General features: G+C 33.0%; 1 protein-coding gene across 2 annotated transcripts in view; it reads right to left on the minus strand.

The window, feature by feature from the left end:
* LOC129945909 (cilia- and flagella-associated protein 298-like) overlaps positions 1–14503 on the minus strand; it is a 100648-nt gene that overhangs the window by 21909 nt on the left and 64236 nt on the right. The window contains exon 1 of one of the 2 annotated variants that reach the window (XM_056055876.1): positions 4116–7389. The exons of the other annotated variant lie outside the window; for it this stretch is intronic. Within the exon in view, the coding sequence (XP_055911851.1) occupies positions 4116–5287 (1172 nt within the window). The 5' untranslated portion in view covers positions 5288–7389. Of the gene's footprint in view, positions 1–4115; positions 7390–14503 lie in introns of those variants that run through there. 2 annotated transcript variants of the gene reach the window in all.

Raw genomic sequence — 14503 nt, forward strand, 5'->3', positions numbered from 1 at the left:
TAAAATCTACAAAAAATAATACGCAAATTTGGTAAAAATTGATACGATTACATATAGACAAACTTTTAAGCAAGACAAATCGACAGACGGGAGGGGAAGTTATCAGTGTGGGTCGCATTTTTCACATGGAAATCTTTTTAAAAATTTAATTAAAATTAATTTCACCTTATAGAAAATATTGTTTTCGACATTCAGTCAAAAAATGTATACAAATCCAACAGTAAGTTAATTCATAAAAATAAAAATTAAAAAAATAGTACCCAAAATTGGTAAAAATTAACGATTCTCATTCTCTTGTGAATAAATGAATGTATTGACTTCAAAATGATTTCCTTATGTGATAAACTTTCTTAGAGAAATCTTATCTATAATTGTATATAGATAAGAAATAAAAACTTTCAAAAAGAAAAAACTACTAAGATTGGTAAATATTTGTCTTTGAATAAAAATCTTGTTAACTATTTCGTCTATGTAAAATATTGATGGTAATTTTTAGTTAATTTTTTAGAAAAATTCAAACTTTTTTAACAAAGCACAAAAACTTATGGAAATATATTTTCTCAAAGTTTTAAGCAAGTCAAATCGATAGTCTCTTTTTTTTGTTAATAAATTTGCACGATTTTGAAGTGATTGAAAACCACACGTCTAAAAAAACACCTGTTAGAGCGTTATACGACTGCAAGTAGTTGATTATATCACACTTTGAACATTTCTACCATACGAATTCAGAAAACCCAAAATTTAGATGCTACAAGCATAATTAGATTTTTTAAGCTAAAAGAACATCAAAACTAACCCAAAAACTTAGGTCGGTTGATAACCAGAATATAGAGGAAGTTGTGAAGAAGATGTTGTTTTAGAGTGAAACTTTCGGTGATTCAGTGAGAGTCATCACGGACAGAGGTTCTGCTTTTAGCTCTAATTTATTTAAGGAGTATTACGAAGAACGAACGATAAAGCATTCGCTGGTGACTACAGGGGTTGCTCGCGGAAATGGACAGGTCGAGAGAGTCAACAGGACTATTATCGAAACGTTGACGAAAATGCCAGTCGATGGCATTGATAATTGGTTCAAACATATTCCAGGACTGCAAATAATCTTGAACTCAACAGTGTATCCAAGCACAAACAAAACTCCATTTGAGTTAATGTTCGGAGTTCGTAGGAAATATGTGGAGAATATTGAACTCAAGCATCTGATGAAAGAGCTACTTATCGAAGAATTCAAAGACAAAAGGAAGGAGATGCGAAACCAAGCTACATAATTGCGAAGGTCGAAGAAGAAAATCGAAAAGGCTATAACCGAAAGAGAAAAACTGCTCCCCAATACAATTTGGGCGATCTGGTTGCGATTAAAGAAACTCAATTTTAAGCTGTGTAAACCGTTTAAGTCAAACGAAACGACCAATATGAAGTTTGTAAAGGGGCAATTCACGAGGGATGAAATTCTACCTCGTCCTCCGCTGACTTTATGAAGCCCTGGTGAAATGAAGATGACAGTAAAAGTAATGAAAATGATTCCCAAGACAATGATGAAGATGTTACGAAATTTTAGCTGTGAAGAAACCTTACTAAAAATGACTGTTCGTCTGAAGCAGCCAATAAGAAGGAAGGCCGAATGTAGGATGACTACATATCTAACTAAACATCCTAAATTAAAGCCAAACATTGAACATTTACACTATTAATCTTCAAATAATATTTCCAAATCATTCCGTGTCGAAAATTCATAATTTACGAACTTACTAGAGTGTAAAAATACAACTTAACGTAATAAGCAGATTTTCAAAAATGTAAAGTCAAGGGAAAGTCGAGTTAAGAAAGTCAAGTGAATATAAAATTAAAGTCAAATTTTTTTCTATAGTTCAAATATCTAAATTCTATTTAAATTATGATTTCATTTAAACCAAATAAAACTATTAAATAAAATTAAAACTATTTAAAATTAAACAAACTCTATAGTATTCTAATTTATTCCCTTTCCCTCCCCGTGTAATTTAAGTGTTCGAAAAATTTAAGATTTTTTTAAAATTAAATTTTATTATTAAGAATATTCGACTTGTACAACTGTTACGGTGAATGTATTGCACCAATGATCTATGGTTTATGATTGTAATGGTCGGAATAAGAAGATATTTTAAACCTCAATAAGACGCCGCTTTTTGCTGCACAAGCAATAAACCAATCTTATTTTTGCAAAACAGAGCTTCAAACTTGCTCGGTTTAAAACCTTAAAGATGAAAAAAAACAGGTTACCGAGTTCATGAAAATAATATGTTGGCTGTAACCGTAGCCATGGCAGCCATTTGGCTGATATCAGTTTTCATTAATAATGGTTGAATTTACTCTTCACAATGAAATAAAAATGCATTGATTCCTTTTAAAAAAAGTACTCATTTTACAAAAATGAAATTTAAAAATCTTAGATGGAGAAAGTAGAAGAGGAAGTTCCACTCTTATTAAGCTTAAATTTTAAGGAACTGAGCGAGGCTTTAAATGATAACAGGGCTTATTTTAGTAAATTAACGAAGAACGTCTGCACGAGCAACGTCTGCAAATAATTTCTACTGAAACTCGGACTCGACGAACGAAATTTTTAGAGCAAATATATCCTAAATATGTCTGCTGTCCAGGCGACGGTAGAAAATAATCCAAATCAATAAAATCCAAGGCGTTCTCGCAAATTGGGCAAATCGTTTAGACCGCATAATGACACATTTTGCGTAACGTTCTTGGTTTAAGCCCACTTACAAAATCAATCAGATTCTATAGACCGATGGGCCATTTGGATAATCCTTTATTTTCGGAAACTTAAAAAAACAGATATTTTAAGCAAAAATTGAATTAACTTGCATTTTGTCGACTTTTTGTACTACACCTCAGTGTTTTCTTTAAATCTATATTAATTAAAGAATTACATAAGCGTACAACTATTTTCAGAATAAAAACTTCAATTTGCTATAAATTTCCACTCTAAGATTAAATGTTTTTAAAGGTGTTAAGTTCTCCGCGCAAACTTACCTTTGTGGTAGTTTTTAACTTCTCATAGAATGTAATTGTGATATATCCAATTTGCAGAATCAAAAATTTTGACGTTTTTCGACGTATCACGGTCTTTTCGCATTTCTACCCGTCAGTTTTACTTTCATTGATCAACTCTAACCTCAAATGCTTGATTTGAATCAGGAAATGCTGGATTCAAATCAGGAAATTTGGGTCCAATGACAGACATTTTCAATGAAAGCTATAGCTAACCTGTCAAGAAAATTTCAATGATTGGTTTCAATGCTGAAAACCAATAACAGTTATAACATAAACTTTGCATCACCAGATCTCTGTGGCCACTTGTGATCATTTGTTCGAGAAATAATGCAGCTAGAAAAACTTTCCTTGTAAAATTTCAACTGTATCGTTGCTGTTGTGAATTTTAAAAATGTCACTATTCGTTCCATTTTGAATATTGCCGTAGTTTTTATTCCTAAATGTTAAAAATTAAAAGATTCAAAAGAACACCAGCACCCCAAAAAACTAGCTGTTCTCGAATTGGAATACAAAATTACACAATTTTTATTTTAGAAGTTTTAAAATTTGTTTTATGCGTTTTGTTTCTATCTAACTTATTCTATTCAGCCTCAAAAAATCCTGAACCTCTATTTTCCGTAGAGAGGTGTTTTCTTCTTAATAATAGCCATTTAAATTTGTTCATCGATAATGTTTGAATTTTGCCATCATTAAAAAAAAAAAAACAGATTTTGACTCTGAAAACTTCTTGTGTTTTCCTTTACAAGACAAGCATTAAAATTAATGGCTTCAAATTTTATACATTGTTATGAGTTTGCTAAAGTTCAGCTTTGTTGGCTTTCAGTCGATAAAAAGTTGACATAAAGTGGCAGAAAAAAGTACACACAGAAGCACAAACTGACACACATTATACATCTCTATAATGAGATAATCTTAAGTTTTAGTAGTTTCTCAACTTTTTTTCGAAACATAACACATAGCTAATTTACATATATCCTCTTTGGTCTATCCAAGTCAAAAAATATAATGTACACACAAAAAGCATACAACTTTTACATAATATGTATCTTATGTATATTTCATCTTGATCTTACCCCTGAACTGAATTCGAATTTGATATCACCCCCGCATCTAGACTCTCCCTTGACATATCATCAGCCATTTGTACTTTCAATTGATGACCAAACGAATTTATCTCGGAATTCGGTGTCATTTGCGAGGCGGCGGGTGACATTGACGTCCCACCATTCGGTATCATAACGTCCACACACAAATCATCGGAATCATCGTGCGAATTAATGGCCATTTCGTCGCCCTCCTCAAAGTCAATATCCTCGGCATTCTCATCCAGCGGTGCCGCCTCCTCGTCTTCATTGTAAATCTTAAAGTACGCATACGTCAAGTAAATCACCGAAATAATAAACGAAGGTATCGGTATAGCCATCGAGTATACCAAATTTAGCGTATTCTGCCAATAGTCTAATTCACTTATCACAAGGCTAGGATCCACCTTCGAATAGTAGCACGGGAACATGGATTTCAGCTTGATGTATCGCTTCATCCATATTGTACAATTCAACATCGGTGGATAGCCGCATCCTTTAACATTGGGGAATAATCTCGCTCCCACATAGAAATATTTGGAATTATTTCCCATCAGGTCTTTGTTCAGTTCCGATATCTGATCAAATGGCTGACCATCTTCTGTGTCACTACTATCGCCACCATCTTCGTCGTCATCATCACCCGACAGGCTATGACTCATGTCTAGCAAACTGTTTTCGTCGAAGTTAATGCTCCCCAGACCTCCCATGGTTCCGTCCATGCCCACTCCATCCGCATACTCATAATCCCGAATGGCCCGTTCGTACCGGTCTGTTCGCTTGACCTTGGGCATCTCCCTCTCCGACCAGGCCAAATCCTTGTGGTATTGGGTGAAATTAAATTCATCCGTATAATTGTACAGGTTCAGTCGGTAATTGACACGAATCTGGGTGCATACGTAAATGTCCTTGGTGCATCCTTCACGGCACGATGCCCAAGAGCAGTTTTTCGCCCCGTGGAACGTATCTTGATACATCGTCTCGCATAGTGCGGGCACTTCTTCGAATTGCATGAAGATGGTGGTGAAGGCTGGTTCGATGACAAACGGCACAAGGAAAAGGAACGCAAACATACTAAACGTCCCAAGCAGGATGAAGAAGGCTGTTGTATAAAAGAGGAGCTTCTCCTTGAAAGTACGTTCTTCAGGCGGCTCGTCACCCATTGCCTTTTCAATTTGCTTATGTTTTGCTTCTACTTTTTTTTATCTGTTTCTGTTTTTCTTTTTTCTTTTTTTTGTAGCTTGTTTGTTTTCAGTTGGTTGAGGTTATTCTATAGGGACTGCGTGTGGATCTGTTGTCTGCTCTTTTCTTGTCACAACAGAGAGAAAGAGAGAAAGGGGAGGTTGTTGTGTGTAGTGTGTTTAGACTCGCCTTACTATCACAGGGGCTTCATTATGGCTACTTGAGGTCTGATGAGGACATAGATTCTACGTTGATTCCATTTACTATCCAATAATTGTGGTATGATGGCAGCAGCTGTACAATTTCTGACTACAATCATAACGTTTCATGTTATATCTATCGAATATACACACGATGATTCCGGATGAAAATCCAGTTATCCTTGTATATTAATAGCACACTGGAACTGGCACGAACGTACTAGAGTATATACCGTGGTACAATACAAACACCCCCTCTGTGTTTGTCAACCCTTCGAGAATCGAGGTATATCGGGTTAGTTTTTAAAAGGATTCTGATGTTGACGACGACACGATGAGAACGAGAACGATAAGAACGACAATCGGAACCTCTTACCCACTCCGAACAATTCAATTATGGTTCATAACATTTTTTAATTAAACAAACATGTCGAGCCATAAGAGCGGATCCTTTATTTTCAATTTTCCTTTCCCCAAAACACAAACAACTCAACCAATGAAATTAAATTAAAAAAAAATCACTCATACGCCACCCGACCCAACCGCACAACTCTAATTAGACAGTGGATGGTACCTTGTACGTACCTATATAGGGCTTTGGACAATTTTCTTATTTAAAAATTTATTAAGAAATTTTCCACCGAAAGGACATGCACACACATACAAACCGACAACGTCAACGACAACGACAAGGGATAAAAACGCACAGTCTCACTAATTTCTTATGTAACATAACAAAATTTAAAAAAAAAAACAAAAAGGACACTATATTCACTTTTTCGTATTTGTATTATATTTTTTTAATCTGTTGGGGGTGTGGGGAAGAGGGAGGACACTGTAAAAAGAGGATAATAAAAACGTCTCCCCTATTTGATTTGATCCTTATGATTAAGTAACCATCTAGTATTGTGTTTTGTATGATTCATTAGATTCGAGGATTTACCGAAGATTTTCGAGAATTCATGCGTGTTGGACGGACGGAATTGCATAAAATAACATATTTCACTAGCACGCGACGACGACGAACACGACAATAGTGATTATTATGGCGACGGCGATTTTTACGACGACGACGACGTTGAAGACGCAAAGGACGAATATAGTTTTTATTTTTTGTATAAGTTAACAATTATTATAATAATAATTTGCTCTTTCAATATTCCAATGTCGCCTTTGAGGAGTGTAAAACTCCTGCTCGCCTTATTCCTTGGGGTGTGTGTAGTTTTTATGTAACCTTGTTGCAGTGACTCTGTATATTTGTATGGCTGTGATAGTCGCTTTGTGATAAATTTGTATTTTCTAACAAAAACGCGTGTTGCAACAATCCTTTGTGCAGTAATGGCAGCATGGTTTTTCCCTACTTATTGCATTCATTATGGAATGGAATTTACTTTGAACAAACTCTCTTCTTTGATTTGTGTGTTAGCGCATTACGAAACACCATACAATACACAAACTCACTCAACACTCATCCCATCTACATAACACAAAACGACAACGTCGAGGACGAGAACGAGGAGGTCCTTTTTCAGATGGAGTTTCTTTTGCACCCACCGCCGCTTCAATACATATCAAAGGAATGAATCATAAAAGAAAGGAAGGAATTTAGCGAACGAGTTTTTGTTTCGAATTCGGTTATAGTATCCGTACAAAAAATTAAAAAAAAAAACAAGGACGAAACGGACCGATTTTTCTTCTTCTCTTCTCGACAATTAAACGAAAAGTTTAAGGACTTTTTCTCAAAATCTTTGGTATATTTTTTTTACTTTTTTAGTTAAAATTTATGACCTGAATATAGCAGGTCAATTATATATTTATATTATTATTTTTTTTTGTTTGAGTGCAAAATATCGGGCACACTTTTCATTATAATATAACACCAGAGTAGTGCTTAACTCGCCAAGGAAGGACTGTCACTGATGAGAGAGTTTTTGAGAAAAAAGCTCTATGGCCCGCGTTCGATGTCGATGTCGGTCTCGGTCTTGGTCTCTGTGTCGGATTGGAACATTTCGAACACAAAGAATTTATGGTAGTTCTATTGAGAGGAGGATATAACGAGGCATACGGCTCTCGTAGTCTTCGAGTACATATACAAAACAACAATAAGCAAGGGTATACTCGCTTAAACCTAAACTTGCCAACCTTCCTACCTATAAACTGTTTTTCTTTCTTATTCTTTTAGAAAATAAAGTTGTGTTTATAAATAGTTCTGCGCTAGCCCCCCAGAGCGCTTGACACTGTCGCCACAGAGAGAAAGAGAGTACACATTTTGAGCAGTAATAATAACAAAAAGAGAGTGAGAGAGACACACTAAAAAATAAAGTTCTGACAGAAAGTAAATTTTGAGAAGAATGAGAGCTTTCTTCGGACTTGAAATGACATTTAGGGAGATGGTATAGTAAAGTGCTTGAATCTATTTTTTGACGTTGTTCTTTTTTTTTTTTTTTTTATTTGGGCCAATTGACCAACCAAAAAAAAACGTCAAAATGATATAAATCTTCAATAAAACGAACGAAATGTTTTTGGTTTGGGGTTAAGTCATTAAGTTAGTTGACGTAGTTGTAAAGGTTATTTCTTTTTCTATTTTTTTTTTGTAACGATAAAACTATGTTTTGGAAATAAATTTGACATTTTGTGCGCGCGCAAAAGATCTTTAAGAGATAAAATATATTATTTTTGGAATACTACAAGTGTGGGTTTCAATTTTAGTTGTTGTTTGTTTTTTTTTGTTTGCTTTGTTGCTTTAGTATTCTTCAATAAAGTTCGTGGGATGAGAAACAGTGGCGTAGTTCCATTTTTTTTTTTAAAGAGACAAAATTAAGTGGTTTTATGCTTAAAAACTAAATCGAAAAAATATAATTCAGCTTTAAATAGTTTTTTCTTTTTTTTGCGTCCTGTCTTGGACTTTTCTCAGAATTAAGTTGTTAATTACTTTGTTTGTAAAAACGCTATCTTTCCTCCAATTTTGTTGTAATTTGAATGAAAATCTATTATCCTATAAGACAGAAAGCAAATATCTAGATGTTTAAAGTACGTGTTATCATGGACTATATTATTCCTCCGTTTCCTCTAAGGACAGCCAGCAGCACATCAATGATCACCAAAAAGAACAGAATTGATGACAATATGCAACCCAACCTGATAAAAACCTATACCTCCGTGTAAGACGTGAAATTTGGTATACTCTTAAGTATTATTTATAATGCAAAGGATCTAATTTGGGACACCCTTAAAGCAAACCAGACCGTAATACTCGCGCTTCTAGAAATGCTAATCAATATACCCTCGAACCGATCTTCGGTCGTACTGTCAAGTACGGAGATTCGTTCTTTAGCCATACTATGCGAATGTGGAATGCCTTGCCACACTCTGTCTTTCCCAGCTATTGCAATATTCAGGAATTCAAAACCAAAAACCTGTGTCTACATAATAAGCGTAATATATCCCTTTGAGTGTGCGCTTATTTAAAAAAAAAAGAAGATAAACTCCCTATCCAGGCCTTCCAAAGTCGATGAAGTGGTGATTGTTATTCAACACATTGCTCTATGACGATCTGCAGGGTTTTGAGATTTTCTATTATATGTTTTTCAGTGCTTTGTTCGTGATACATATCTCTTCCTGATTAAAATTAAGATTTATTTTTAGACGTTAGGTGATTAAGAGAATCGAATGCAAATGCAAAGGTCTGAAAAAAACTGTGCATCAGATCTATAAAACTATTTCCAAAAACATTTTTTCTAATATCACGTGTTGAGAAGAAAAAAATGTCTTTTTTGACAGTTAAAAGTTTATATTAATCGAATTCTGTGAAACTTTCAAGTAAAAAGGAGTTTTAAATGAACAAAAGAAAGTTTATGATGGTCATTTCAGTATGACAAACAATAACGCCTATTAAACATAAATAAAAAAAATACGCCTCAACGATCGTTTATGAAACCTAGTTTATAATTGCTGCGAGTTATGTGATATATTAATTTTGTTCATACTTTTTCTTTTATATGCTATAATCTTAAATAAAGTATATTTTTGTACTGTTTGCGAAATCTATAACTCAAAATATTGTATGTATGTATTTTATTGATATACAAAATTAATACTGAACACGAAAAAGTTGACCCTGCAATTTTGTTTTCTATGCATACACATATTTTAACATGATAATATGAATGTAAAACAATTTTCTCAAACTTATGAATTAAGATAAGAGTGTTCCTTTATGTACAATGTTGTGGTTTTTAGCTCAAAATGGTATCTGTTATACCTTAATATACTTTTTTTTATTTTAGCAACATTAGTTGTAACAATACGTACCATAGTATTGTTGTGTTCTTATACTATATATTTTTTAAATAATAATTACAAAAATGTTTTTAAATCGATTTGTAATATGTTTTTTAAGATTACAACAATAAATTTAGTTAATCCAATTCCAAGACAAGAGGCTGGGATGCGACCCACAATGGTATTTCCTAGAACATTCGTTTTTGTTAACAAAAAAAACAGTCAATAGAATTCCTTTAAAAATGTAACCCGAATCAGCAATAATATTATTCATAGAATAAAAAAAAGTTTAAAATAAATATTTTTCATTTTCGTTAAATCAAATCAATTTTACCAGTTTTTAGAAGAATTTTGTATAAGTTTGTTTTATAAAAAGAAGCTGTCAAAAGCTTCGTATGTGAAAAATACTTAATGTTTTGAGTTCAAACAGTTTGTTCATTAAAAAAAAAATGATTCTATAGTAAAATCACCCTCTGAATTTGTACTTGCGACATATAGGAACTATATGGCCAGTTTTGCATTGGTGCAAAATTTCAAACTCGAATTTTAATCAAACATGATATTACGTTGGTAGAGAAGTCGAAAAAAGTTGGTCTCGCGATGCCGTCAGGTTTTTTGCCTGTATGTTCACGCTCCTACAGCCTAAACCATTGGGTCCATTGAGTTCAATCTTGGAAGTTAAGGTTTTGGGCAGATTCGCGTTAGGGGTTTTTTCATTTTTTCTTAAATTCAAAACTAACAGTGGCCCCCATACAATTTTTACTAAACAACTGCATACCAAAAATATTTTTAAAACAAAATTGAAAAATTTTATATATACAAAAATAATTTAAAAAAAAAAAAAACACTTTTACGATTTTCAAAAAAAAAAAAATTGAAAAATCAAGGGTTTTTAATTTATAAAATGGAATTTTAATTTTTGAAGACAAACTTATTTTTAAGGTACAATTTTGAATCTTAAAGTAGTTTCTTTTTAAATTATTTAAATTATGCATGAGCCCGAAAGAGCGCATTATCTTGACAAAATTGTAATTACATTCCTATCTTTTATTCAAATTAATGCATTTGGTACATATTTGTGTATTTTTATAACTATAACTATTGTTAATACCAACAATAGCCGTCCATGTAGCGCCACTGTATCGGATTAACGAATATGATATATTTAATCAACAATCTATTTTAAAGTGTTAATTAAGAAGTATTATCTTGGTACCTTTGTATATATGATTTTAAAATATTATTCCTTACGAATAAGGATGTTTCACACATATTTTACTTGCCTTCGCCTATATAAAAGAATAAATACTTAGTACAAGTTTAAGAAACGGACCAGAAAGAGTATGTATTTTCTATTAGAATCACTTTTTCAACGTATGTATACACATTAAAACTGTATAGGTGTTACGTACAACCTCTACAACTATTGCTTACGTGTGAATTCATAACTAAAATCTAAAACGCATAAGAGCCTGTCTGTAAAAAACACATGAATAGCAATTTCTTTTACTTGTTCGTATGCTTGTTTCTTTTAAAATTTAACGAAAAAAAATAAACTGAACGTAATAACTCCATGTTTGCGCTGAAAACTTGTAGGAAAGAAGGAAAAATATTGCTTCATAATCATCACAACTAATAGGCGATCGCTTCACAATTTACACATAAATGTTCTGCCTCTTTCTTATCTTCAGATAATTTACATTCCATCCTAACATTAAACTAAAATAAAACAATCCAAAGGAAAAAGCTTTGAACGAACTAGTTGAATACACAAAGAATTGTTTGGTTACAAGTATTTTTCATTTCCGGGATAAGTTGTCCTAGGATGAGTTGTGTCTTGGGATGAATCGCGCGGTTTTTTTGACAAGTCAAATGGTATTAATATCTTTAAAGACAAAACTATTTAACAGGTATATTTATAAATCTTAGGTACTTTAAACAAATTCTCTGCATACAGGAGCAAGTTCGTGCGTTATTATCAAAAAAACATCTTGACCGTTTTTTACATTTTGTTATAAAAATATCTCATTGATTTATATTTAAAGGACCTTGAAACATCGAGAAATGTCAACATTTTCAATTCGGTACATTTTGCCGATTATAATAAATTTGTATTAAAAGTTAAATATTGCTGTTGGAAAAAACTTACTAATTTTTGAAATGTTAAATTATTTCCAGTCTCCATTCCATTAAAAAAATCGAATTAATATACCAGAGGCTTTATTAAACTATTTTACGAAAATTCCGGCACAAATGTAAAAACGTAACGTTATGATTTTCGTCACAAGAAAAATAGTTATCACGATTTCATTGTTCAGAAAGTGTTTAGTTTCAGTGTAAGTAAGTATGCATTTTTTGGACCTTAAACCAACATCTTTCCGTCTACATAGAGATTTGAGTGTATTAAAGTAGCCGACCAAAAACATAGCAATAATTCAACATTATGATAACTTACTTACTTAAGGTGGCGCTACAGCCCTGGGCCTCAACCAACATGCGTTTCCAGCCAGGTCGGTCCCTAGCTAGTTGTCTCCAGTTTCGCACGCCCAGTTGGTTGAGGTCTTCAACCACCTGAGCATTGGATTCGAAGACCTTCCGGGCTGGAGCGTTGATGTCCATTCGCTCTATATGACGAAGCCATCTAAGCCGTTGGACTTTAAAAAAGAAGCAGCGATTTGCTAGAGATTTCAGCGCTGGTATCGTTGTCTAAGTTTATAGCGGTGCTATGCTAGAACAAAGTCCTTAACTACTTCAAATTTATAGCTGTCCATTGTGACGTTTTGTCCAAGACGTCGTTGTTCAATGTACTTTTTTGATGAAATGTTATTGGTCTTGCTTTCATTGAGCACTAAACCCATCTTCTCCGCCGCCGTCTCAATGCTCAAAAACGCTGCAGTGACATCACCCTTTGATCTTCCAATTATGTCAATATCATCTGCGTATCCGAGTAATTGGATGGACCTTTTAAAGATTACGCCTCTAGTGTTGACGTTTGATTTTTGCACAATTCTTTCCAGAAAGATATTAAAGAAGTCGCATGACAGTTCATTACCTTGTCTAAAACCTTTTTTGACATCAAATGCATCGGTGAGAACTTTTCCGACCTTGAAAGAGTAGCGTGCATTCTTTATCGTCATTCTGAACAAACGGATAAATTTGACAGGGATGCCAAAACTAGGCATTGCTCTGTCGAGCTCTTCCCTATGAATGCTGTCATACGCGGCTTTAAAATCGATAAAGAGATGGTCGGTATCGATTTGAAGCTCCTGTGTTTTTTCCAAGATCTGCTAGGAGATCCGAAATATAAATTGTTTAATTTTTTTTTTTAAATGGCTTGTTTGTACTTAAAATATTTAAAAATATTCGGCTTCTTTTTGGCCATTGAATTTCTAATTTTTTTGTTCAAAATATAGAAATATATTGCTTCGTAACAATTTTCGAATAATAAAAACAAATTAAAAGAAATGATTTAGCTATAAATAAAAAGTTCAAAACTGTTCAATATTACTTTTGTTCCTTTTTATATCAGAATTGAACAAGACAAATTAAAATTTAATATTGACAAAAAAAATGTTAGCTTTATGCTAAGAAGAGTGTCAATAAATTATTTTCTTATGTAAGTTTTTCTTTCTTTCTAAATTTAGCTAGATTTTGAAGACATCAATATTAAACATAAGCAAAATAATATCAATGTTTCCCATTGGTGTTAGAAAACAACAATTATTTTGCAATAAAATCTTTCATATGATTCAGGTTCCCATCTTTCTATATTATTTGACACTCAGACAAGATTAATGCTACTTAATTCTTGCAATCAAAGAATGATATTATTCAAAGCTTATTATTACACTTTTGATCATATTTTTTAATAAAGTTCAATTGAACCAATTCCAAAAAAAAAATAGCCTGTTCTTAATGTTAAATCCCCTAAATCCTTTTTAATATTTAAGGCTTAAGTCGATGTGGTAAAATACTTTCATCCTTCTTTTTTTCTTGTAATAATGTCCTCTTGAAATATCTTTAAATACTACTTACCCAAGAGACTTAAATAACCAATAACATTAGGCTGAAGTGCTTTCCTTAAAAGAGGACTTTATCTCAAAAAATCAACTGATATCTTTATATATAGAATGCTTTACGTATTGAAAGCCTTTCCAGATATGTCAACACCACTTGATTCCCATTTCTGTCAAAATCCTCTTTCTTATACCCTAACCTATCTACCTACCTACTCATTTCGCTAATGTTTCTGTATTCCAATCTTTATTTATGTTGGAACATAAGTCCGATGACTCATCACAATCTTGAAAGAAGCTACAAAAACAAACATAAACAACAACAACGAAATATCAATAAAACTAAAAGGCTAATACCACTTACATATCGAATGCAATTTTCTGCACGTGCTGCCACCCGATGGAAAAACATCTAAAAAACAAACAATTTTTGAAGGAAAGTAATAACATAAACCACGGCCCGAAACTAAACAACACCAATGGCTTTTATCAGGTAACCAGTATATAGAATAGGTAAAGGTATAACCTAACTATTGCAATAGGCAAACCATTCCTACCCCAAACCTGACTACCACACGGCAAACACACCACATTTCAATTAACCTATAAACCATTCCCTTACCATCAATGTTTCATGTTATCTATCTTTCACCATCCGTAAGCTGAAGCTCTCCCAGAGATAAAAGTCAAGCCTACACAG

The sequence above is a fragment of the Eupeodes corollae genome, chromosome 2 (genome assembly GCF_945859685.1).
Source record: "Eupeodes corollae chromosome 2, idEupCoro1.1, whole genome shotgun sequence".
Lineage (NCBI taxonomy): Eukaryota > Metazoa > Arthropoda > Insecta > Diptera > Syrphidae > Eupeodes > Eupeodes corollae.